Source organism: Saimiri boliviensis, chromosome 21 (assembly GCF_048565385.1).
Source record: "Saimiri boliviensis isolate mSaiBol1 chromosome 21, mSaiBol1.pri, whole genome shotgun sequence".
Taxonomy (NCBI): Eukaryota; Metazoa; Chordata; class Mammalia; order Primates; family Cebidae; genus Saimiri; species Saimiri boliviensis.
In genome coordinates, this window is record NC_133469.1 from 33,918,697 (window position 1) to 33,946,417 (window position 27,721).

The 27,721-nt window shown below is 43.6% G+C and overlaps 1 protein-coding gene across 9 annotated transcripts in view; it reads right to left on the reverse strand.

The window, feature by feature from the left end:
• Positions 1–27,721, reverse strand: part of PRR14L (proline rich 14 like) — a 72,611-nt gene that overhangs the window by 26,371 nt on the left and 18,519 nt on the right. For all 9 annotated transcript variants that reach the window (XM_074391043.1, XM_010349096.3, XM_074391047.1 and 6 more), the window contains 2 exons: positions 17,540–17,612; positions 56–5,270 (listed from right to left, as the gene is read on the reverse strand). In XM_074391043.1, coding sequence (XP_074247144.1) covers positions 56–5,270; positions 17,540–17,612 — 5,288 coding nt within the window. The remainder of the gene's footprint in view (positions 1–55; positions 5,271–17,539; positions 17,613–27,721) is intronic.

Consider the following 27,721-nt stretch of genomic DNA (forward strand, 5'->3'; position numbering starts at 1 on the left):
CCAGTGATAGGAAGCAAACATGGGACATTTGCAAATAACAGGGGACAGATTTTACCTGCTTGTGGTGCCCAGACTTGATTGCCGCTTGCTGTGAGTGGAATGAAGAGAAGAGATTTCGAAGGAGCATGCAGAAGGCCCATGGTGGCTCCAAATGGACAGCACTCTGCCCACCGAGTAGGGCAGAGAACAGAAGACCTTGTTTGCTATGGAGGATGGAGACCGCAACCCTTTCAAGCCCTGTGCAAACTGGGTCATGAAGAGCCTCTGCATGGTAGGCATGTGGCTGGAGAAGTTCCGTTTTTTTGTCCAGATTCGGTAACATCCCGGGGAACAAAGTGCTAGAAGTGTGTGAAGGCCAAGGACAGAGCAGTTGGCTCTGGTCTGGACTATGGCAGTGCCTCCATAGTCTTGGAGAGAAGGTGGAGGCTGAAGAGGAGCCTGAGTGTGGGTCTGACTATGGATGCCAGTGTCTTCCCTGAATGTGGCCATCCCAGGGCAACTGTGGGACAAGAAGAAAGAAAAGGTCCACTTGGGAGGTTGAGACGGGCACTGGAGGGCCTCTCCTAAGGCAAACCTTGCTGGAGCACAGTGCTCAGGAAAAGTCCTTGAGGACTCAGTCGTGCAATCTGAGCTGGACGATTTCACATGAAAGGATACTGGGAAGATTTCAGAACCAAATAGCAGTGACGGCATCTTGCTCAAATCTATGAAGCTCATCTTGATGGATTCGAGAGAATAAAGTGCCATGGGTTTACTGTTAGGCCTCTTATCCCATCCACTGGCTGCCAAATATGGATTCAGCTGTGCTGTGTTGTATGAAAATCCGTCCAGGAGCCTTTTGTATCTGAGGCGCTTATAGCTTTTAGCCATTGGAAGAAGTTCAGAGGAACACCGTTGGTATCTTAGTTTCTGAGTCTTCATGGCTGGGGCCAGTTTGGAGGCAAGGATGGACAGCTTGTCTAGTAAGGCTGATTCTTTGGTAGGCTTCCTAAAATTCGGGCTCCTCAAGGGATGGCATGGTATAGTTGTCTGCTTTGGTATGTGGCTAATCAAGCTCTTGGCAGGTGCTGTTACAGGTTCTAATCGTGTAGGTGCAGACACAGTACACAGACTGAGAAGTCTGTGTGCTTTTGTTGGGGTGGGATTGGAGGAACTCTTTAAAAAGGCAGAACTTCTGATTTTACCTATTTTTCTCCCCACACTGTTTTGCTCCTGACTGGAAACTTTCTTACAAGTTCGATGGGGCTGCTTCTTTAAAGGAAGCATTTCTTTCTTTGCAAAGGCACCAGGTATTTGATCACACCCAGCAGAGGAGGGATCTTGTGCTTTCTGAGGGGCACCAAGATGGCAAGAACCTGTGCATGCCTCAATGTCCTTCTTAAATGGATGATGTAAGCTTCCTTCCTTCTGGTCTTCTAACTTCTGAGTCTGTGCTACAATGCTGTTCTTGGCCAGCTGTGCTAGCGTGACTTCATTCATCATGGTGGACTCACCTTTGTCAACCTTAGGTTGGTTCTTATTTTGTGCATCATCTAACAACAGACTGGATGATATGCATTGTTCCGATATCATATGTGCTTCCTTTTGATGTATATATTCCTCTTCTTTCTGCAACCTGTAGTCCAAAACCTCAGGGCTCTGCTGTTTTTCACTGTGACTAAGCATCTTTTCGCATTTAATGTGGGTCTGAGAGATGTTGTTCACATGATCGCCACCGCCAACTTCTCTGGTAACCATCTCCTCAGGTTGCTCCCCAACAGTCAAGTCACCTGGTGGTCCCCTCTGATGCTCTTGAGTTTCTTCTCCTTTCACTTTAGTTTCTGTTTTCACTGTTAAAGGCAAATAACTGTCAGAGGAATTCCCGTGAAAGTGACAAGCTTTGCAAGCATTCTTTTCCACAAAGGTACATATGCTGTCTCCGTCACTAGAATTACTCCTATCTCTTGATACTCCTTCCTTCATCTCAGGAAGGACTGTGCGGTCCTTTACATTTTCACAAAGAATTTTAGCATCTTTTGGTTTAAAAAGATTTTTCAGGTCAGTTTCTTCACTGTTATTATTAGTTTCTGAATTTTCTTGAGAAGGCATTATTTCAATGGATTTCAGGATTCCTAGGGAACCGGAGCTCTCATCATGGCAAGACATTAACTCTTTTGAGGAAATTCCAAAGGTACTTTCTTTGCCAAACTCAGAGCTTATTTCTAGTCTTGATCCTTCAGTCATTTCTTGTGTTTCTCTGAGAGTTATTTCATTATCTTGCTGTGCATAATGGACATGATTTAAAGACACATTTACTCCATCCAATATTCTTACATTTAGTTCATGATCTGCAATAGACTCCATCTCATGGGGACAAGAGTCTGGACACTTTTCCATTTCACAGTCTTTTAAAGATCTGCATACATTTTCTTCATACGATTTTTTTAGTTCAAGAAAGCCCACTATAGAAGCAGCAGCATCTGAGAAATCGGAGTCCTGGCCAATTGTTCCTATATGGGCAGCATCCAGTTCTCTTTGAAACAAGGTACTCCTTGAGTCCTCTTGGAATGCCAATCTCTCTTGCCTTGCACAATCCAGTGGATTAGACGCTTTAACGTCCAGCACACCTTCTGTAGGCTTATTACTACAGTCTGTGTAGACGATATTTACCATACCTTCTGTGGACTCATCACAACCAGAAATCTTGACAAAGTCTGCTTTCAAATTGCCTTTTTTTGGACTACCACAAGGTAGTGAGTTATCACTGCCTGAGCTGACCAGCAGATCTTTTTGGTTGTGGCTTACCTCTCCCTGAAGCTTGGTGACAGTCTCTCTCTGGTCACTACCTAGTGTCTCCTTAGCTGACTGACCTTCACTTCTGCATTCATCTGGTCTGTTTTGGTTACTCTGAGAGTCAAGGACTTCATCTGCCTTATGATCAACCTGATTGAGCGTTTCAACTGCTTTTATGTCTTTAAAACTGGAGAACATAACAGGAGGAGACTGGTCCAACATTTTTTCAGGACTTGGAATGTTTACAGTCTGCTTTAGTTCTTGTATAGCATGATCAGAGATGTTATACTTACAAAATACAGTTTCTTTGGATATATCCTGCCCCTTTCCTTCCAGCCCTTCCTCACTAGATTTGATATTACTCAAGGTGTGAATGGTTTTGTTTGAAATTCCACTATTTAACAAGTCTGCTGTCATTTTGTTTTTGATCTTATCTCCCGGAAGGCTGCCATTAGTTTCTTTCCCATCAAGTTCCCTTTCCTCTGATGTATAACTCACTTTACAGCTGCTTTTTTCCACAGAGTCTCCTGCTCCTTGGCAGTAGTGATGACTGTGCTGAAATGCATTTTTACATTTTGTTATCAAAGAGTTATCAACTTGCAGGTTGATTTTGCTGGACTTGAAAGCAGCACAAGCTGAACACATGTTTTCTTCAGATACATGTTTTCTTATACAATGACAGCTAGAGATATCCTGAGATGGAACATTGTGACATTCTATGACAGAGACCACTTGAGGAAAGCCAGCTGCTTCTCTCTTATTTGAAAGAAGCCTGGAATGTAGAGCTTTTGTTCCTGAATCAGCCATTTCTTTTTTTCTCTCTAGGCTTACTGGTTTGATGTTTAAGGTGGGACTGTTTGAAGAGGCACCACAGGTTTTATTACCTGGTGAAGAGATGTCTTTCATTTTTGTCTGAACAGGAATGGTTTGTATATCAGCAGTGACATCTGCTCCACACTCTAATGGAGGATGATGGCTCTGTTGGGCATCTTTGCCTATTTTTAAAGGCATCTCTTTGTTTAAATGCATTACAGAGTCAGTTGGCAACTCTGCATGGTCTTGAGAATTAAGGGACACTTGTTGATTTAAAACACATTCACTTTCTACTTTGTTTATAACCAGTTCATTGGTACAAGAAAGTTCATTCATCTCACAGGCTATGCTCTGTTCATCTAAAAGTGGAATATCATCATGTGAGGTCTGTATAACTTTTTCTGACTCAGGTCTGTAATCAAATTCTGGGGATGGTGGTAACAGAGCAGTACCTTTCTTGGGTTTTAACACCTCACTTATAGGATTTATCTGACCCTCTGGCATTAAACTCACAATGGATTTTCTTTCAAACAGAAAATCATTACATGATGCTTCATTTAACTGGGTGTTGCTTTCCAGATTTCTCTGGATGGTGACTAAGGACTTACCGTTTTTAGTGTAAAAAGATTTACTTAATAAACTGGGCTCTGTAGGGGTTGTCTGTTCTGACTCTTCAACCTGCATCAAGGAGGAAAAACTGCTTTCTTCAGAGTATCTACCTAGATGGCTCATATTAGTAAAAGTTTCTTTATGGTCCTCAGGGTATGTTAAGTTACCTTGAACATCTAAAGTAATTTTCAAATCATTCTTATTTAACATTACTCCTGTGGCTTCAGTAAAAGAATTGGGCATTAAAGAACCAGAGCTCCTTGTATGGAGACTGTCTTGAATGCAACAGTTATTGTGGATATTTTCTTTTGAGGAAACAACAAGTTCTTTTTCACCAGATGGTCCACTAATCTCCTTTTCTGGTTGCCTGGCATTAATAAAAAAAGGTCCACCTCTTTCACTCCTGGGAATCAAAAGCTGTTCTTTTTCTCTAGAAGGCAAGTTATTCCTTTGATCATCTCCCCCATAAAAATAAGAATAGTCTGTCTTTTCAGCAGATCTCTTTAGCAAACCATCACCTTCAAAACCACAGTTTTCTAAGGATACTGTTCTGGATTCTTGACCAGACAAGTCTGATGTGAAACATGAAACTTGACAGTTTTCTTTCAAGGGGCTTGTCGCTGTGGGACTATCACATGCAGAACTGGGTTGTTCATTACAGTGGCCATGAATTTGTTGGTGATTGTCATCTGCCTCACAGACAAGGTTTAGTTTATACAACTCTTTCTCCCTATTGTCCACATTAGAAATGGCACTGTTTCCTGGTAATGACAACCAAGGACAACTTTTTAATTCTTCACATTCTTCTACTTTAGGAGTTGCTTCTGTTAATCCAGGGTCCACAAAAGTTAAAGGTTCTAGGGTAACTAATGTGCTGGTTTCTGAAACCTCATCACTGGTGATGATTTTGTCTACCTCTGGGAATTCTCTGCATCCAGCTGAGAGATCATCCAGCTGAGAGATCACATTGCCATTTTTCTGTCCTTCATTATTATCCATCTTAGTCCCACTGGTCTTCATACCTTGTACTTCGGTAGATTTTAGCAGAGCTTCAGCTGTAATCTGTACATCTCCTTCTGCGTAAGAGAATTAAATTAAATCAATATGCAGTAATAAAAATTCATTTGCTCTGCCTTCATGCATTTTATTATGCTATGCTATCAAGGGCAACAAGAAGAGCTGACTCAAAAAGAACTAAAAAGTTAGCATGTTATACTATTGATTTTGTTCTCTGAAAATACGACAGAGGGCCAAAAGTATATCTGGCAGAAACATGTAATTTTCTTGCTTTGTTTTTTTTTTTTTTTGAGACAGAGTGTTACTCTGTCGCTAGGCAGCAGTGCAGTGGCGTGATCTCAGATCACTGCAACTTTCACTTCTGGGTTCAAGTGATTCCCCTGCCTCAGCCTCCCGAGTAGCTGAGACTACAGGTGTGCACCACCAGGCCCGGCTCAATTTTGGTATTTTAGTAGAGATGGGGTTTCACCATGTTGGCCAGAATGGTCTTGATCTCCTCACCTTGTGATCTGCCCACCTTGGCCTCCCAAAGTGCTGGGGTTACAGGCGTGAGCTGCTGCACCCGGTGAAAGAGGTAATTTTCAACAAATGCCTCTTGCTGAAAGTTACACGGTGTTCACAGATCAATGCTGGACAACTGAACAAAACATAAAAACATGTCCCTATGTTGTATTCTCATTCAATCTTAAGAAGCTTTTATTTTGGGCCAGGCTCGGTGGCTCATGCCTGTAATCCCAGCACTTTGGGAGGCCGAGGCAGGTAGATCACAAGCTCAGGAGTTTGAGACCAGCCTGACCAACATGGTGAAACCCAATCTCTACTAAAAACACAAAAATTAGCTGGGCATGGTGGTGCGTGCCTGTAATCCCAGCTACTCAGGAGGCTGAGGCAGGACAATTGCTTGAACCCATGAGGCAGAGGTCGCGGTGAGCCGAGATCGTGCCATTGCACTCCAGCCTGGGTAACAAGAGCGAAACTCTGTCTCAAAAAAAAAAAAAAGAAAAGAAATTAGCTGGGTGTGGTGATGTATGCCTTCAGTCCCAGCTACTTGGAAGGCTGAGACAGGGGGATTGCTTGGGCCCAGGAGGTCAAGCCGGCAATGGGCCATGATTGTACCACTGCACTCCAGCCTGGGTGACAAGAATAAGTGACCTTGAAACTCCGTGAGGGTAAGGATCTTGTTTTGTTCTCTTCTTTATGGTTCAGCATAATCCCTGGTATATAAACGCACAAGAGCACTTAGTAAATATTCATAAAATTGATGAATGAATACAGTTAGGTCAAATAAACAAATGATATTAATACTGAGTTTCTAGGGCTTCCCTGTCCATTTCTCAATAGATCCTGAGAGCAGTAATTACTAAGAGAAAGAGCCCTGACTGAAGCTACACCAGCTAAACTTTGATCATGGATCTGTGATACTTTTTTTTGAGATGGGGTCTTGCTTTGTTGCCTAGGCTGGAGTGCAGTGTTGCCATCATGACTCGCTGCAGCCTCCAACTCCTGGGCTCAGGTGATCCTCCCACTTCAGCCCCGCAAGAAGTTGGGACTACAGGCACATGTCACCATGCCTGGCTAATTTTTACATTTTTTTGTAGAAACAGGAGTTAGTTATCTTGCCTAGACTGGCCTCGAACTCCTGACTCAGCAATCCTCCTGCCTCAGCCTCCAAAAGTGCTGGGATCCCGGGTATGAGCCACTGTGCCCTGTGGATTTATGATACTAATTCTTGGTTTCTTCCTTTGTAAAAAGTGGGGAAAGTACACTTACTTCAGTGCTACACTGAGGATTAAATGAAAGAATGCATGTAAGATGCCAGGTGGGACAGTGCCTGGCATATAAAAGGTGCCTTTCCTTTGCTCTGCCTTTTTTTTTTTTTTTTTTTTTGAGGCAGCCTTGTACTGTCACCTAGGCTGGAGTGCAATGGCGTGATCTCAGCTCATTTTAATCTCTGCCTCCCGGTTTCAAGTGATTCTCCTGCCTGAGTCTCCCAAGCAGCCCCTGCTACCACATCCAGCTATTTTTTTGTATTTCTTTTAGTAGAGATGGGGTTTCACAATGTTGGCCTGGCTGATCTCAAACTCCTGATCTTGTGATCCACCCACTTCAACCTCCCAAAGCGCTAGGATTACAGGTAGCAGTCACGGTGCCTGGCCTGCTCTGCTTTTTTTATTTTACTGAACCTGAGATCAGTTAAAATGGAGTAACTAGGCTAAATACAGCATTTTAAAATGTTTGGAGTCAGCAAATACTAAACTGACAAATACATACTGCAAGCCACAGGTTTTTAGATACCAATCATTTAAAAAGGCAGCCTCAAATTCCTGATTCAACACACAATATTTATCACTGTGAAACTAGCCTACTCTCCCTATCACAGCAAATGATGCTACCCTATTCAAGAATTTCTAAGTACATGGCCAGGCACAGTGGCTCACACCTGTAATCCCAGCACTTTGGGAGGCAGAGGTGGGCAGATCACTCGAGGTCAGGAGTTCAAGACCAGCCTGGCCAACATGGTGAAACCTTGTCTCTAGTAAAAATACAAAAAAATAAGCCATGTATGGTGGCGGGCACCTGTAATCCCAGCTACTTGGGAGGCAGACGCAGGAGAATCGCTTGAGCCCAGGAGGTGAAGGTTGTTATGAGCCAAGATTGTGCCACTGCACTGCAGCCTGGGTGACAGAGTGAGAACTCATCTCAAAATAAAATAAAGTGAAATAAAATAAAAATTAACATTCAGTTTTCCAAATTATATAAGGTAGATTTTCTCTTCTTGACTACTTTCATCTTTTCCTCAAAATGTATTTCCTCGGGCCGGGCGCGGTGGCTCACGCCTGTAATCCCAGCACTTTGGGAGGCTGAGGCGGGCGGATCACGAGGTCAAGAGATCGAGACCATCCTGGTCAACATGGTGAAACCCCGTCTCTACTAAAAATACAAAAAATTAGCTGGGCATGGTGGTGCGTGCCTGTAATCCCAGCTACTCAGGAGGCTGAGGCAGGAGAATTGCTTGAACCCAGGAGGCGGAGGTTGCGGTGAGCCGAGATCGCGCCATTGCACTCCAGCCTGGGTAACAAGAGCGAAACTCCGTCTCAAAAAAAAAAAAAAAAGTATTTCCTCAATGCTTTTCCAATTTCTGGTGACCCTCTTAAAAATAAGTCTTCAGGCCGGGCGCGGTGGCTCAAGCCTGTAATCCCAGGACTTTGGGAGGCCGAGGCGGGTGGATCACGAGGTCAAGAGATCGAGACCATCCTTGTCAACATGGTGAAACCCCGTCTCTACTAAAAATACAAAAAATTAGCTGGGCATGGTGGCGCATGCCTGTAATCCCAGCTACTCAGGAGGCTGAGGCTGGAGAATTGCCTGGACCCAGGAGGCAGAGGTTGCGGTGAGCCGAGATCGTGCCATTGCACTCCAGCCTGGTTAACAAGAGCGAAACTCCGTCTCAAACAAAAACAAAAACAAAAACAAAAACAAAAAAAAATAAGTCTTCATGGAAATGACTACTGTGGGAATTAAGTCTCACAGAATAATTAGTAGGAACTATTATCACCATTGCTCCTGATACCATTTCACCTTTCTTACACATAAACTTTCCAAACAAGCCCAATTACAGGGAACTCTCTGAAAAACAAGATAAAACAAATAAACTTGGTAACACCAGTTTTGTAAAATTAACTAAACAGAAAATTACAGTGAAAGAGACATATTAAAAGTCAGGATAGAAGAAAGGGTGAGGCAGCAGTGAAAGTGCCTGACCAGAGGATGATCTCCCCTGTGAGATGGTCCATAAACTCAAATACTCCTACCACTGCTCCCCCATGCCCATTTCTCATGTGCCTGCCCTACAACTATCAAGAAATAAGGAATGATAGGCAAAAATGCCTCCTACCAATTAAAGGCTCCTCTGGTCATTACAAAAGTCCTTTTAAAAGGTTTAATCTGGGCTAGGCACGGTGGTTCATGCCTGTAATCCCAGCATGTTGGGAGGCCGAGGTGGGCAGATCAACTGAGGTCAGGAGTTTGAGACCAGTCTGACCAACATGGAGAAACCCCATCTCAAAAAAAAAAAATTTTTTTTTAAAAAGGTTTAGGCCAGGCGCAGTGGCTCAAGCCTGTAATCCCAGCACTTTGGGAGGCCGAGGCGGGTGGATCACGAGGTCAAGAGATTGAGACCAACCTGGTCAACATGGTGAAACCCCGTCTCTACTAAAAATACAAAAAATTAGCTGGGCATGGTGGCGCGTGCCTGTAATCCCAGCTACTCAGGAGGCTGAGGCAGGAGAATTGCCTGAACCCAGGAGGCGGAGGTTGTGGTGAGCCGAGATGGCGCCATTGCACTGCAGCCTGGGTAACAAGAGCGAAACTCCGTCTCAAAAAAAAAAAAGGTTTAACTGTTGCCATTTCATCTAATTGAGCAGCAGCTGACATATGATTGTGACTATAGCTTACAATTATCTATAACGTATTTTAAAATGGCCAGAAGGGAAGAATTCAAATGGTTCTAGTATATGGAAAAAAACAAATATTTAAGGTGATGGAATCCCAAGCAAACAAGTTGATCTTTTCAAATTATACGAATGTATTATCACATGTACCCCAAAACCATGCACTTTACAGATCAATTAAACAAAATAATCTCAAAATCTGGAATACTGTGGTAATTTGATAGTATGGAGAGTGGGACATTTATATAGAGAAGTAAAAATAATGCACAGAGGGGAGAGTGTAGTAGCAGAGGTTCACTTACTAAACAGCTTGGTGCAGGGATGATCCCAAATCATTCCTCAGTCAGTTTATAAATTTTTTTTTTTTTTTTTTTTTTGAGACAGAGTGTCGCTCTTGTTACCCAGGCTGGAGTGCAATGGCACGATCTCGGCTCACCGCAACCTCCGCCTCCTGGGTTCAAGCAATTCTCCTGCCTCAGCCTCCTGAGTAGCTGGGACTACAGGCACGCGCCACCATGCCCAGCTAATTTTTTGTATTTTTAGTACAGATGGGGTTTCACCACGTTGACCAGGATGGTCTCGATCTCTCGACCTCGTGATCCACCTGCCTCGGCCTCCCAAAGTGCTGGGATTACAGGCTTGAGCCACCGCGCCCGGTCAGTTTATAAATTATTATACTGAAGTCCTTCCACTCAGAATAACCAAAATGTAATTTTAAAAATGTAATAAATAAAACGAAGTAAAGCAATTTGCACAGTGCTCAACCATGCAAATACTTAATGAAACAAAGGTAGCAAGTATATATTAGATTTTCATCAAGACAACTTAAATGTGGGCTGGGTGCAGTGGCTCACACCTGTAATGTCAGCACTTTGGGAGGCTGAGGCAGGTGGATTACCAGAGGTCAGGAGTTTGAGACCAGCCTGGCCAACATGGTGAAATCCTGTCTCTACTAAAAATACAAAAAAAACATCAGCCAGGCATAGTGGCGCATGCCTGTAGTCCCAGCTACTTGAGAGGCTGAGGCAGGAGAATCATTTGAACCTGAGAGGTTGCAGTAGACCAAGATCGAGCCACTGTACTCCAGCCTGGGTGACAGAAAGGGGGAAAAAAAAAAAGAAAGAAAACTTAAATCTGGGGCACAGTGAAGATTTTTGGTAGCTGAGGCCCTGGAGACAAACCAGATTTCTAAGGGACATCATTCAGTTCTTAATCCCATAGTAAAGATAAAGTAGCAGATGCCTGACCTTAGTAAAGCAAGCCGATATGCTGGCAACACTACAGAAGAGCATGTGGGTCTGTTTAAATGAAATCCATGGTGATGGCATATATTGCTCATGTTCCCAGGGCTCAACATCTTCACAGACTTGTCTCCATAGAACCTTCTTCTCTGGCTTGCTATGACTGGCTTTGACTTTGGACAGCTGAGCTTGCTTCCTCATGTGCAACACAGAAATACCCTGGAAGGTTCTTGGGGGACTGAATAAACTAAGCCATTGCTGCTAAAAACTCTAATAGAGCTGCTGATTTCAAGCTCCCCTATCCCAAACTAAAACCCTTATGCATGGGCTTGGGGGAGAAAAAAAAAATCAAATATTTTACCTATTTAAGTCATTAAATAAGCATGATTCTAGAAGACGAAGAAAAGTGCCACAGAGTGATTTAGCTGAAGACATTCAGGAGAGTTCATCTTATCAATGTCCAATGTGGACCAGCTTTTTAGGTGGAGAGCAGCCAGGTAATTTTGAAAAGGCACATTTCCAAGCAGAAAATAACTCTGGCTCTCCTGTTTAAAAGGCCAGCTCAGTGGTTAAATGAAAGTGTAGGTCAACAGACATTAAATTCTGTTATAAGATATGGGCAAAAATAGGGGCCGGGCATGGTGGCTCACGCCTGTAATCCCAGGACTTTGGGAGGCCGAGGCGGGTGGATCACGAGGTCAAGAGATCGAGACCATCCTTGTCAACATGGTGAAACCCCGTCTCTACTAAAAATACAAAAAATTAGCTGGGCATGGTGGCGCATGCCTGTAATCCCAGCTACTCAGGAGGCTGAGGCTGGAGAATTGCCTGGACCCAGGAGGCAGAGGTTGCGGTGAGCCGAGATCGTGCCATTGCACTCCAGCCTGGTTAACAAGAGCGAAACTCCGTCTCAAACAAAAACAAAAACAAAAACAAAAACAAAAAAAAATAAGTCTTCATGGAAATGACTACTGTGGGAATTAAGTCTCACAGAATAATTAGTAGGAACTATTATCACCATTGCTCCTGATACCATTTCACCTTTCTTACACATAAACTTTCCAAACAAGCCCAATTACAGGGAACTCTCTGAAAAACAAGATAAAACAAATAAACTTGGTAACACCAGTTTTGTAAAATTAACTAAACAGAAAATTACAGTGAAAGAGACATATTAAAAGTCAGGATAGAAGAAAGGGTGAGGCAGCAGTGAAAGTGCCTGACCAGAGGATGATCTCCCCTGTGAGATGGTCCATAAACTCAAATACTCCTACCACTGCTCCCCCATGCCCATTTCTCATGTGCCTGCCCTACAACTATCAAGAAATAAGGAATGATAGGCAAAAATGCCTCCTACCAATTAAAGGCTCCTCTGGTCATTACAAAAGTCCTTTTAAAAGGTTTAATCTGGGCTAGGCACGGTGGTTCATGCCTGTAATCCCAGCATGTTGGGAGGCCGAGGTGGGCAGATCAACTGAGGTCAGGAGTTTGAGACCAGTCTGACCAACATGGAGAAACCCCATCTCAAAAAAAAAAAATTTTTTTTTAAAAAGGTTTAGGCCAGGCGCAGTGGCTCAAGCCTGTAATCCCAGCACTTTGGGAGGCCGAGGCGGGTGGATCACGAGGTCAAGAGATTGAGACCAACCTGGTCAACATGGTGAAACCCCGTCTCTACTAAAAATACAAAAAATTAGCTGGGCATGGTGGCGCGTGCCTGTAATCCCAGCTACTCAGGAGGCTGAGGCAGGAGAATTGCCTGAACCCAGGAGGCGGAGGTTGCGGTGAGCCGAGATGGCGCCATTGCACTGCAGCCTGGGTAACAAGAGCGAAACTCCGTCTCAAAAAAAAAAAAGGTTTAACTGTTGCCATTTCATCTAATTGAGCAGCAGCTGACATATGATTGTGACTATAGCTTACAATTATCTATAACGTATTTTAAAATGGCCAGAAGGGAAGAATTCAAATGGTTCTAGTATATGGAAAAAAACAAATATTTAAGGTGATGGAATCCCAAGCAAACAAGTTGATCTTTTCAAATTATACGAATGTATTATCACATGTACCCCAAAACCATGCACTTTACAGATCAATTAAACAAAATAATCTCAAAATCTGGAATACTGTGGTAATTTGATAGTATGGAGAGTGGGACATTTATATAGAGAAGTAAAAATAATGCACAGAGGGGAGAGTGTAGTAGCAGAGGTTCACTTACTAAACAGCTTGGTGCAGGGATGATCCCAAATCATTCCTCAGTCAGTTTATAAATTTTTTTTTTTTTTTTTTTTTTGAGACAGAGTGTCGCTCTTGTTACCCAGGCTGGAGTGCAATGGCACGATCTCGGCTCACCGCAACCTCCGCCTCCTGGGTTCAAGCAATTCTCCTGCCTCAGCCTCCTGAGTAGCTGGGACTACAGGCACGCGCCACCATGCCCAGCTAATTTTTTGTATTTTTAGTACAGATGGGGTTTCACCACGTTGACCAGGATGGTCTCGATCTCTCGACCTCGTGATCCACCTGCCTCGGCCTCCCAAAGTGCTGGGATTACAGGCTTGAGCCACCGCGCCCGGTCAGTTTATAAATTATTATACTGAAGTCCTTCCACTCAGAATAACCAAAATGTAATTTTAAAAATGTAATAAATAAAACGAAGTAAAGCAATTTGCACAGTGCTCAACCATGCAAATACTTAATGAAACAAAGGTAGCAAGTATATATTAGATTTTCATCAAGACAACTTAAATGTGGGCTGGGTGCAGTGGCTCACACCTGTAATGTCAGCACTTTGGGAGGCTGAGGCAGGTGGATTACCAGAGGTCAGGAGTTTGAGACCAGCCTGGCCAACATGGTGAAATCCTGTCTCTACTAAAAATACAAAAAAAACATCAGCCAGGCATAGTGGCGCATGCCTGTAGTCCCAGCTACTTGAGAGGCTGAGGCAGGAGAATCATTTGAACCTGAGAGGTTGCAGTAGACCAAGATCGAGCCACTGTACTCCAGCCTGGGTGACAGAAAGGGGGAAAAAAAAAAAGAAAGAAAACTTAAATCTGGGGCACAGTGAAGATTTTTGGTAGCTGAGGCCCTGGAGACAAACTAGATTTCTAAGGGACATCATTCAGTTCTTAATCCCATAGTAAAGATAAAGTAGCAGATGCCTGACCTTAGTAAAGCAAGCCGATATGCTGGCAACACTACAGAAGAGCATGTGGGTCTGTTTAAATGAAATCCATGGTGATGGCATATATTGCTCATGTTCCCAGGGCTCAACATCTTCACAGACTTGTCTCCATAGAACCTTCTTCTCTGGCTTGCTATGACTGGCTTTGACTTTGGACAGCTGAGCTTGCTTCCTCATGTGCAACACAGAAATACCCTGGAAGGTTCTTGGGGGACTGAATAAACTAAGCCATTGCTGCTAAAAACTCTAATAGAGCTGCTGATTTCAAGCTCCCCTATCCCAAACTAAAACCCTTATGCATGGGCTTGGGGGAGAAAAAAAAAATCAAATATTTTACCTATTTAAGTCATTAAATAAGCATGATTCTAGAAGACGAAGAAAAGTGCCACAGAGTGATTTAGCTGAAGACATTCAGGAGAGTTCATCTTATCAATGTCCAATGTGGACCAGCTTTTTAGGTGGAGAGCAGCCAGGTAATTTTGAAAAGGCACATTTCCAAGCAGAAAATAACTCTGGCTCTCCTGTTTAAAAGGCCAGCTCAGTGGTTAAATGAAAGTGTAGGTCAACAGACATTAAATTCTGTTATAAGATATGGGCAAAAATAGGGGCCGGGCATGGTGGCTCACGCCTGTAATCCCAGGACTTTGGGAGGCCGAGGTGGGCGGATCACGAGGTCAAGAGATCGAGACCATCCTGGTCAACATGGTGAAACCCCGTCTCTACTAAAAATACAAAAAATTAGCTGGGCGTGGTGGCACGTGCCTGTAATCCCAGCTACTCAGGAGGCTGAGGCAGAATTGCCTGAACCCAGGAGGCGGAGGTTGCGGTGAGCCGAGATCGTGCCATTGCACTCCAGCCTGGGTAACAAGAGAGAAACTCTGGCAAAAAAAAAAAAAAAAAAAAAGATATGGGCAAAAATATACCAAATACTGAATATAGCAATCAATACCAGAGCCCCACTAAAAAGATCTTGGGGGTGGGGTTAGGGGGCCACTAAACTACATCCCTAAGATGCAGGGTGTGATTTATGTACAAAACAACATTTCTCATTTTCAGAGGAATGTCCTTTAATCTATATTGGGCAGTCAAGCCTTTGAGTCACAGAGGAAATCTGTAGCAGCAGGAAGCAGGGTGATAAACTGGGACAAATGTCCTTTTTCATAAGGATGATCATATGTGCTTCCTTTTCTATCCAGGCTGCCAAGAAGCTAAGAGTCAAATGTGATGTTTTATCACAGTAACAAAATGTTCACAGAATTTAATGCAAGGGTCCTCAACCCTGGGCCATGGACCAGTACCCATCCTTGGTCTGTTGGGAATCAGGCTGTACAGCAGGAGGTGAGTGGCAGGCAAGTGAGCAAAGTTTCATCTGTATTTACAGCTGCTCCCCATGCTTGCATTACTGCTTGAGCCCCGCCTCCTGTCAGATAAATAGCGCAGCATTAGATTCTCATAGGAGTGCGAACCCTATTGTGAACTACACATGCAAAGGATCTAGGTTTCCAGCTCTTTATGAGAATCTAATACCTGATGATCTGTCATTGTTTCCCATCACCCCCAGAGGGGACCACCTGGTTGTAGGAAAACAAACTCAGGGCTCCCACTGATTCTACATTATGGGAGTTGTACAGTTTCACTATATATTACAATGTAATAATAATAATAGAAATAAAGTACAATAAATGCAATGCACTTGAATCATCCTGAAACCATCCACCCCACCAGATCCATGGAAAAATTATCTTCCATGAAACCAGTCCCTGACTCCAAAAATGTCCTGGACAACTGATTTAGCATATTCATTTTATTTTCTCTTTGTGAGGTTCTGATTATACTATATTATATTACATTACACTATCTATTTAGTGAAACAGGGTCTTGTTCTGTTGCCCAGGCTGGAGTACAGCGGTGTGATCACAGCTCACTACAGCCTCAACCTCCCACCAGGACTCAAGTGCTCCTCCTGCCTTAGCCTCCTGAGTAGCTGGGACCACAGGCATGTGCCACCATGTTAATTTTTGTATTTTTTTGTAGAGAAGGGGTTGCGCCATGTTGCCCAGGCTAGTCTGGAACTCTTGGAATCAAGCAATCTTCCCACCTTGTCCTCCCAAAATGCTGGGATTACAGACATGAGCAAGTGTGCCCAGCCTGATTATTCTATATTAGCTTTAATTAACACACAGTCCTCTCTAAAGTTACCTAAGATTATCTTTAGCCTTGGGGTGAGAAGAGGAGAACCTTATCTCAGCTACTCTCTTTTGGACCTCAACTTCCTCCTCAATCAATCAATCTACAAGGAATAATCTCACACCTCTATACCCAATCACTGTTCAGAGGAGCAAAAAGAGGTAATAAAGCTGCCTTGAAAACTCTCAAGGTGACCTGGAGTAAACATTTTCTCTCATCCCTGACCCCACAGAACAAAAATAGGATACACTACCACACGCTGAACTATACTGGGTACATTCCTTCCCTGTCCCAGTTAACCCTTCTAAACAGACAAATACAATATATTTGATGATATAAAATCTAACAAAGGACCAACACAATCAAAAGAAAGGGACTCGCTGGGTGTGGTGGCTCAAGCCTGTAATCCTGCACTTTGTGGGGCAGAGGCAAGAGGATCACTTGAGCCCAAGAGTTCAAGACTAGCCCGGGCAACATGGTGAGACCATGCCTCTACAAAAAAAACCCACACAAATGTAGGCATGGTGGTTTGCACCTGTAGTCCCAGGTACTCAGGAAGCCAAGGTATGAAGATCGCTTGAGCCCTGGAAGTTGAGCCCTGGTAAGATATAATCTTTACCAGGAGTCCCCAAACTACGGCCCGCAAGCTGCATGCAGCCCCCTGAGGCCATTTATCCGGCCCCCCACTGCACTTCAGGAAGGGGCACCTCTTTCACTGGTGGTCAGTGACAGGAGCACAGTATGTGGCGGCCCTCCAATGGTCTGAGGGACAGTGAACTGGCCCCCTGTGTAAAAAGTTTGGGGGCCGGGCGCGGTGGCTCAAGCCTGTAATCCCAGCACTTTGGGAGGCCGAGGCGGGTGGATCACGAGGTCAAGAGATCGAGACCATCCTGGTCAACATGGTGAAACCCCGTCTCTACTAAAGGTGCAAAAAATTAGCTGGGCATGGTAGCGCGTGCCTGTAATCCCAGCTACTCAGGAGGCTGAGGCAGGAGAATTGCCCGAACCCAGACGGCGGAGGTTGCGGTGAGCCGAGATCGCGCCATTGCACTCCAGCCTGGGTAACGAGAGTGAAACTCCGTCTCAAAAAAATAAAAAAAAAAAAAGTTTGGGGACGCCTGATTCTATACTGAAGTTACAGTTTCTATAGTTAAGTCCACCTTACAAGGCAGGGACTTATAACCCTTATATTCTCAATGCAAAATGGAAATGGAACTAAAACAGTATTTGTAGTAAATGGAAAAATGAAGAGATTTGAGAGAAATAAATACCTTTGCTCCTTAGAAAATCTTCAGGGAGGTCCACATGTGAAAGTTCTTTGCTGGACTGCATCAGGATATCCTCCTGTAGTAAGAAAATCCAGTGGTCAAGGGGGATTCAGAAGATTCTGAGCTCATGATTATTATTCTTTTTTTTTTTTTTTTTTTTTGAGAGAGTCTTGGTTCCCCTGGCTGAAGTGCAATGGTGAGATCTTGGCTCACTGCAACCTCCACTTCCCAGGTTCAAGCTATTCTCCTGTCTCAGTCTCCTGAATAGATGGGATTACAGGCACCTGCCACCATGTCTGGCTAATTTTTATATTTTTAGTACAGATAGGGTTTCACCATGTTGGTCAGGCTGGTCTTGAACTCCTGACCTCAAGTGATCTACCCACCTCCACCTCCCAAAGTTCTAGGATTACAGGTGTGAGCCACCATGCCTGGCTAAATATTAGTTATTATTATTATTATTTTTTTAAAGATGGGGTTTCACCATGATGGCCAGGCTGGTCTTGAACTCCTGACCTCAGGTGATCCACCCACCTCGGCCTTACAAAGTGCTAGGATTCCAGGCTTCAGCCACTGTGCCTGGCAATATTAATTATTTTTAAGAGACTTCTTTATGACTTTGGGAAATTGGCTAGCAGTCACAAAGATTGGGCACTGACGGAAACCTCAAATTTAAGTGTCAAAAATAAAAATTTCTACTTATCTAGAATTTGAGTTTGAAAGCTTTTTAAAGTTGTGACAATAACAGAGGTCTAAAAAAAATGTTAATGTGCAGATCCAAACAAAACCCTATATATGCCTTCTGAGTCAAGAAACAAATGGCTGGGATATACTTTCAATTTCATTTGAAAGAGAAATATCAAGAAATCAGATGTATCTCAATCCTTAATCATTCTAGATATCATAAATTCAACCCCCTTCACTGGAGGAGAAGTGGAAAATCAATTATACCACCAATGACAATCAGTATTAGGCTGGGTATGGTGGCTCACACCTGTAATCCAAGCACTTTAGGAGGCTAAGGCAGGTGGATCACTTGAGGTCAGGAGTTCGAGACCAGTATGGCCAACACAGTGAAACCCAATCTATACTAAAAATACAAAAATTAGCCAGGCTTGCTGGTGGGTGCCTGTATAATCCCAGCTACTCGGTAGGCTGAGACAGAAGAATCGCTTCAACCTGGGAGGCAGAGGTTGCAGTGAGCTGAGATCATGCCACTGTACTCCAGCCTGGGTGACAGAGTGAGACACTGTCTCAAAAAACAGACAGACAACCAGTTTCTTACTAAAGAAGAAATTCAGGCCAGGTCCAGTGGCTCACACCTGTAATCCCAGTACTTCAGGAGGCTGAGGTGGGCAGATCATGAGGTCAAGAGATTAAGACTATTATGGCCAACATGATGAAACCCCATCTCTACTAAAAATACAAAAATTAGCTGGGTGTGATGGCATGTCCTAGCTACTCAGGAGGCTGTGGCAGGAGAATCGATGGAACCTGGGAGTGGAGGCTACAGTGAGCCGAGATCAAGTCACTGGTAACAGAGCCAGCCTGGTAACAGAGCAAGAGTCTCCAAAAAAAAAAAAAGAAAGAAAGAAAAATAGAAAGAAAGGAATGGTGGCAGAATGTGCACATTGTGGCAACTGCCTCAGAGCCCCAAGATTACTAGCTAGGAGACTGAAACAGAGACAGTTGCTTACACTAAGCATTCCTTCTGGGTCACCTCTTTTCCCCGGTCCTAAGCCTTAATGTTTCTTTTCACTTTGATTTAACTGGTAAGTATGAGATTCTGATACTGCACTCATCTAAAGCTACATAAATCAGGCTGGAGCCTGGACACAGTAATCCTAGCACTCTGGAAGGCCCAAGTGGGTGGATCACCTGAGGTTGGGAGTTTGAGACCAGTTTGACTAACATGAAGAAACCCCGTCTCTACTGAAAATACAAAATTAGCTGGGTGTGGTCACGCCACTGCACTCCAGCTTGGTGACAGAGCGAGACTCCATCTCAAAACAAAACAAAAAAAAATCAGGCCGGGCATGACAAATCACCTGAGATCAGGAGCTCGAGACCAGCCTGGCTAACATGGTAAAACCTTGTCTCTACTAAAAATAAAAAAATTAGCCAGGTGTGGTGGCACATGCCTGTAGTCCCAGCTACTCGGGAGGCTAAGGCAGGGGAATCGATTGAACCCAGGAGGTTGAAGTGAGCCAAGCCTGTGTATGCTCTCACCTCACTGCAGCCTCCGCCTCCCAGGTCCAAGCATTTCTCCTGCCTCAGTCTCCCACACCCAGCTAATTTTTTGTGTCTTTTTTTTTTTTTTTGGTAGAGACGAGGTTTTACCATATTGGCCAGTCTGGCCTTGAACTCCTGACCTAATGATTCACCTGCCTTGGCCTCCCAAAATGCTGGGATTACAGGTGTGAACCACCACGCCTAGCCGATAACTTAAATGTTCACACAAATCCCTCTCAACATCAAATGACATAATTGTTAGCTTATAGAGCACTTTAAAAACTATGTAAGATTTTACAGAATTGGCTTAAATATATTTTAAAAAACTCTATAGGAAGTTCATACATATAATAGTACAATTTGTTTTTCAAATTCACAGTAAACAATTCTCTGCTTTGATCACCCAACATGTCACCTACCTGCCCACTGTTTTGGAATAAAAATCAATTTATGATACTTCTCTAGAGTTCTGGCAGATTTTAGGAGGGTCTTAAAATCCCTTCTTACTATTTATCTGTGGTTTTATGTCTTATTTCCCATTAAAAGTTGGCTGTATGTCTTGGAAACAATGCAATTCTCTGATTTGTTCCTATGAGACCAGTTTAGATCAGGAAAAAACACAAATATCTGGAGGGAAATGAAAATACGCTCAGCTCTTCGGCTTTTATAGCCACGACAATTTTTCTTTGTTTTTTTGTTTTTTCCTTTTTTTAGATGGAGTCTCACTTTGTAACCAGGCTGGAGTGCAGTGGCATGATCTTGGCTCACTGCAACCTCCACCTCCTGGATTCAAGCGATTCTCCTGCCTCAGCCTTCCAAGTAGCTGGGACTACAGGCATGTGTCACCATGCCCAGCTAATTTTTGTATTTTTAGTAGAGACGGTGTTTCACCATGGTAGTCAGACTGGTCTTGAACTCCTGACCTTGTGATCTACCTGCCTCGGGCCTCCCAAAGTGCTAGGATTACATGCTAGGTGGCATGAGCCACCGCACCTGGCTGTTTTTGTTTTTGAGACAGGGTCTTGCTCTGTTGTCCAGTCTAGAGTGTAGTGGTGCAATCACAGCTTACTGCAGCCTCAACACCCTGGGCTCAAGTGATCCTCCCACCTTGGCCTCCCAAATGCTGGGATTACAGGTGTGGCCACCACACCCAGCCTGGCAAGGTAGTTTTAATCTCCTTAGGTTTAAATCCTGGTACATCTCTGAGCCTGGAGTGCTGGTTGTAACCAGACCCCTCTGAGCTCTTCCAAATCTGAGTTTCCCAAACTGGAGGCAGAGGCAGATTAGTGAGGGAAGGTGAGCAATGGTTCCTCTATAGATGGGATCTCCTATACACTAAATTAGGCAATTGTAGGGCCAAATTTCTAAACAAATGAGATACTTCCTACTTCCTGACATTTGTGAAAGTGGCCATGATTACTTTCACAGCCATGATTACTTTTAAAATGCTCCGAAATGAAAGAAACTCTTTTATCTCTAGATGGCTCTCTCAGTGTCCTACACTTGCATATCTAGAAAGGAACAACGGTAAAATAGTAACTTTAAATTCACCTTTGCACAGCTTAAAATAGAATTTTCCTCTACATATTTTAATTCAGAGTAATACTGGTGACTTCAAGTAGGTATTGCTCATGTTAGCTGGTAAGGCAGATCACATTCTTCCACAATGAATTATCCAAAAGAATTGCTGAAATAATTAAAATAAAGTTCTATCTTAAGAATCAGCAATGTGCTTTGGGTAACTTTCTGTCGCATGTTTTATAACATGCGACGAGAAACATCAGCAAACCACCACTGGGGGGAAATAGTGCTCTGGGAGACCCAGAGAACAGCTTATGACCACCAATGCTGTAACTGTGTCCACAAAGTATAGAATCTTCACCTGAAATAACTGAAAATTGAATTCTTCCCAACAAGATTTCCTTTTAAGCAAACAGCAAGTTCCTCTACTCTACTGCAAATTTCCCCTAGGATCAAAGACTCCCAGATTAGTAGTAGTAACCTTAAGGGGTACTTAATGCAACAACCTTGCATTTAAGTAAATTTATCTAAATTACACAAGACTGGGTCTTTCACGAACACACTATTAAAAATCAAGATTCTCCAGCAGCATAACATCCTTCAAGTGATCAGCCGCTTGTGCTTCCTTAATGTTCCTTCTCCATATACCTTCAAATAGCTGTTAAAAAATGTGTACTAGGCTTTTGAAGTTAAAAGACAATTCAGATCCTGCCACTGCACTCCAGCCTGGGTGACAGAGAAGACTCCATCTTCAAAAAAAAATTCAGAATTTTTCCTGTGTTTGAGTTGATCACAACTAATGTATTGTACCCTAGAACAAAAGCATTTACAACATATTCAACTCAGGTAGGTCTACCATATGGGAGAAAAATATATAAAAAGTTTATATATTTTGGCCACGCACAGTGGCTCACACCTGTAATCCCAGCACTTTGGGAGGCCGAGGCAGGCGGATCACCGAGCTTGGGGGTTCAAGACCAGCCTGAACAACACAGAGAAACCCCATCTCTACTAAAAATACAAAATTAGCTGGGCGTGGTGGCGCATGCCTGTAATCTCAGCTACTCAGGTGGCTGAGGCAGGAGAATCACTCGAACCCAGGAGGCAGAGGCTGCAGTGAGCCGACATCACACCACTGTACTTCAGCTTGGGCAACAAGAGAGAAATTCTGCCTCAAAAGAAAAAAAAAGAAAAAGTTTATATATTTATGTAAGTTTATATATTTTATTTTATTTTTTTATTTTATTTTATTTTTTTTTTTTTTGAGATGGAGTTTCGCTCTTGTTACCCAGGCTGGAGTGCAATGGCGCGATCTCGGCTCACCGCAACCTCCGCCTCCCGGGTTCAGGCAATTCTCCTTCCTCAGCCTCCTGAGTAGCTGGGATTACAGGCACATGCCACCATGCCCAGCTAATTTTTTTGTATTTTTTTTTAGTAGAGACAGGGTTTCACCACGTTGACCAGGATGGTCTTGATCTCTCGACCTCGTGATCCACCCGCCTCGGCCTCCCAAAGTGCTGGGATTACAGGCTTGAGCCACCGCGCCCGGCCTTATATATTTTAAATATATTTGTGTAAAATATATTTTACACAAATATATATAAAAAGTTTAATGCTCTAAGGCTTACATGTAAGCACCAAAACCAAACAGTAAAAACCATGAATGGTACAGAGTTCTCAATGCTAAATCATCCATGTGGGATGTCACATGCCCATCTCTGAATATCTTGGTGCACAGTTCTTAAATAAGGCCAATCTTTTCCATATCCTGGCTAGTAACCTTTGCATGAATGACAGATTTGGACCTTTGTCCTACAAGAGTGGAGTTCAGAACTGAATACATTCTTTCACAGTTGAGCTTGGCTCTTGAAGCTGTCCCTTTCACTGTGCCTGTTCTCAGATAGTTCACCCTCCTTTACTGCCTTTCTTCTCCGCTCCACAACAGTGGATTGATCTTGATCAAAACCCACAATTACTCGTTACAATTTTTTTTTTTTTTTTTTTTTTTTGAGACGGAGTTTCGCTCTTGTTGCCCAGGCTGGAGTGCAATGGCGCGATCTCGGCTCACCGCAACCTCCGCCTCCTGGGTTCAGGCAATTCTCCTGCCTCAGCCTCCCGAGTAGCTGGGATTACAGGCACGCACCACCATGCCCAGCTAATTTTTTGTATTTTCACCATGTTGACCAGGATGGTCTAGATCTCTCGACCTCGTGATCCACCCGCCTCGGCCTCCCAAAGTGCTGAGATTACAAGCTTGAGCCACCGCGCCCGGCCGTGAATAACTTTTAAAAATATTAAGAGCAGTAACAAAAGGGTAAATACCTTATGAGTCCACTTAAATGATGTACTTAGAGTGGTCAAATTCATAGAGACAGAAGGCAGAATGGTTGTTGTCAGAGATGGGGAGAGGGGAGAATGGTGGTTACTATTTAATGAATACTAAGTTTCAGTTTGGGATAATGAAAAAAGTTCTGGAGATGGAAGGTGGTGATGGTTACACAAGACTATGAACGCACTTAATGCAACTGAACTGCATACTTAAAAACTGTTAAGGCTGGGTGTGGTGGCGCATGCCTGTAATCCCAGCACTTTGGGAGGCCGAGGTGGGTGGATCACAAGGTCAAGAGATGGAGACCATCCTGGCCAACATGGTAAAACCCGTCTCTACTTAAAATACTAAAATTAGCTGGACGTGGTGGCGTGCGCTTGTAGTCCCAACTACTCGGGAGGCTGAGGCAGAAGAATCACTTGAACCCAGGAAGCAGAGGTTGTGGTGAGCCAAGATCGTGCCACTGCACTCCAGCCTGGTGACAGAGCGAGATTACGTCTCAAAACACAACAAAAACAGTAACAAACTGTTGAAATGGTAAATCTGGGCCAGGTGTGGTGGCTCACACCTGTAATGCCAGCACTTTGAGAGGCTGAGGTAGGCAGATCACCTGAGACAGGAGTTCAAGAACGGTCTGACCAACATGGTGAAACCCAGTCTCTACTAAAAATACAAAATTAGCCGGGCGCGGTGGCTCAAGCCTGTAATCCCAGCACTTTGGGAGGCCGAGGCGGGTGGATCACGAGGTCGAGAGTTCGAGACCATCCTGGTCGACATGGTGAAACCCCGTCTCTACTAAAAATACAAAAAATCAGCTGGGCATGGTGGCGCGTGCCTGTAATCCCAGCTACTCAGGAGGCTGAGGCAGGAGAATTGCCTGAACCCAGGAGGCGGAGGTTGCGGTGAGCCGAGATCGCGCCATTGCACTCCAGCCTGGGTAACAAGAGCGAAACTCCATCTCAAAAAAAACAAAAAAAATTAGCCAGGAATGGTGACTCATGCCTGTAATCCCAGCTACTCGGGAGGCTGAAGCAGGAGAATCACTTGAACCGGAGGCAGCGGTTACAGTGAGCCAATACTACACCATTGTACTATAGCCTGGGCAACATAGTGAAACCACTTCTCAAAAAAAAACAAAAACAGGAAAAAAAAAAGGCCAAGCATGGTGGCTCAAACCTATAATCCCAGCACTTTGGGAGGCAGAGGCAGGCATATCATGAGGTCAGGAGCTCAAAACCAGCCTGGCCAACATATGCAAAACCCCATCTCTACTAAAAATACAAAAGTTATTCAGGTGTGGTGGCGCACACCTGTAGTCCCAGCTACTTGGGAGGCTAGGGCAGAGAACTCCTTGAATCCAGGAGGCAGAGGTTGCAGAGAGCTGAGATTGTGCCACTGTGCCTGTGTGCACAAACGCATACACACACACACAGTCCTTCAATTTGGGTTTGATGTTTCCTTGTGAGTAGATTCCAGATATGCCTTTTTGGGGTAAGAACACCACAGAAGTGATGTTGGTTTTCCTCTTGCTGTCCTATTGGAGGCAGCGTCCTATCAGAAGGCACTGTCCTATCATGATGTTAGGGTGCCTCATTTTTAGGGGGTCAAACTTCCATGACTTGGTCTGGGTGGATTCTGCCAGGTTTCTCCATTGTGAATTCACTATTCCAAACCTTTGTAACTAATAAATATCTTGTAGGGAAATACTTGAGACTATGTAAATATTTGTTTCTCAAACATTTAATCACTGGTTTTTTTTTTTTTTTTTTTTTTTTTTGGAGATGGAATCTTGCTCTGTCACCAGGCTGGAGCATCAGGCTGGAGCATAGTGGCACGATCTCGGCTCACTGCAACCTTTGCCTCCCATGTTAAAGCAATTCTCCTGCCTCAGCTCCCGAGTAGCTGGGACTACAGGCACGCGCCACGAAGCCCAGCTAATTTTTTATTTTTTGTATTTTTAGCAGAGATGGGGGTTTCACCATGTTGGCCAGGATGGTCTCAATCTCTTGACCTTGTAATCCACCCACCTGAGCTTCCCAAAATGCTGGGATTACAGGCGTGCACCACTGCCCCCGTCCTCGCCACCAGCTTTAACATCTATTAATGATTCCTGCTTGAGATAATTATTATTTCGATGGTTGCCAAACAGTGCTTTTCTATTCCCATCATTCCGTCTGTATTTATTAACTGGAATCCCATAAGACTTCTAGTTTCTCACTTTTAAATTAATTATTTTATTTCAACATGGACTCATAGGTATTTGTTTTATTCTATGGGTACTACGGGTTGCTGTAAAAGTAACTGCAGAATAATTCATCACTATCATTTATTTTAAGCTCAAATCATCCCATACTTGGCCACTGGGAGCCCCTTCAAGTTGGTTGCTGTGTCCTTTTGTTATAGCCCCATAATTTTCTGAGCATTTGGCCACAAATTATTGTAGGCACATCTTGCATTTTTCCCTCTCCTGTCTTGGAACAGCCATTTCTCCAAGGAATCTTGGCTCCTTTTATTGGAAAAAAGTATTTAGAAGCCAAGACTAGGTATGCTCATTGCTACAAGGTGTCTGTCACTACTTCTAGGCCCTATCTTATACACTCACATATTTCCATCTCTATGTGTATATATTAAGAACTCCAAGTTCATACTGCTAACTCCAATTCCAATTCAACACCACAGGGATCATGTTCGCCACCCCTTCTTTCTAATTACTTTCTCTGAGAGAAAGCTGGCTCTCATTATTGACAATATATTTACTTATTTCCCCAATCCTAGAATACATATAAGTATTTTGTTTAGAAATGGCTAAGTCGACTACTTCTCCCGTGGACTCCTTGATAGTCTGTTAGTGTGAGATCCTTTAAAAAAAAAAAAAAAAAAAAAAGCTAAGTCCTACCCCTGTGAGAAACAAATTTACTAATATTTTCCATTATTTTTTGGCTTTAGTCTTTAAGAGGATTTAGTTGAATTATTGTTTGCTAAAGTAATGTGAGCTACCCTCCCCATTGGTTTTATTCCTAATTTGTAATACAGTTAGACTTGTGCTGGGCACAGTGGCTCAGGCCTTTAATCCCAGCATTTTGGTAGGCTGAGGCAAGCGGATTACAAGAGGTCGGGAGTTCAAGACCAGCCTGACCAACAAGGAGAAATCCCGTCTCTACTAAAAGTACAAAATTAGCCAGGCACGGTGGCACATGCCTGTAATCCCAGTTACTCCGGAGGCTGAGGCATAAGAATTGCTTGAACCTGGGAGACAGAGGTTGTGGTGAGCTCAGATTATGCCACTGCACTCCAGCCTGGGTGACAAGAGTGAAACTCTATTTCAAAAAAAAAAAAAAAAAAAGCCGGGCACGGTGGCTCAAGCCGGTAATCCCAGCACTTTGGGAGGCCAAGGCAGGTGGATCACAAGGTCGAGAGATCGAGACCATCCTGATCAACATGGTGAAACCCCGTCTCTACTAAAAATACAAAACATTAGCTGGGCATTGTGGTGTGTGCCTGTAATCCCAGCTACTCAGGAGGCTGAGGCAGGAGAATTGCCTGAACCCAGCAGGCGGAGGTTGCAGTGAGCCGAGATTGCACCATTGCACTCCAGCTTGGGTAACAAGAGTGAAACTCTGTCTCAAAAAAAAAAAAAAAAAAAAAATCAAAATCAGTTTTGGGACCATCTCACATCCTGGTTGTCTAGTTAGTTAGTTTTCAAGTATGAAGTTAGAACCATACCAAAAGAAAGGAAAAAAAAAAAAAAAGAACTATACCAAAAGATATACTTACAGAAGTGCCAATTCCTCCTACCCTTTCTTGTTTTTTTCTTTTCCTTTTCTTTTTTTTAATGCTAAACACCTGCTTTCCTTCTAGGAGTTGGAAATTTTGCTATGTGCCAGGAAGAGGATGTCCACGCAACCAGCCCCCAGTAAAATCCCTAGGCACTGACCCTCCAACAAACTTCCATGGTAGACATTATTTCATATGTGTTGTCACAATTTGTTCCTTGTGTGTGACTCCACTAGGAAAGGACTCTTGGAAGCTTACACTGGATTTTCTCTGGACTTTGCTCTATGCCCCCTTCCCTTTTGCTGATTTTCTTTGTATTTTTTCACTGC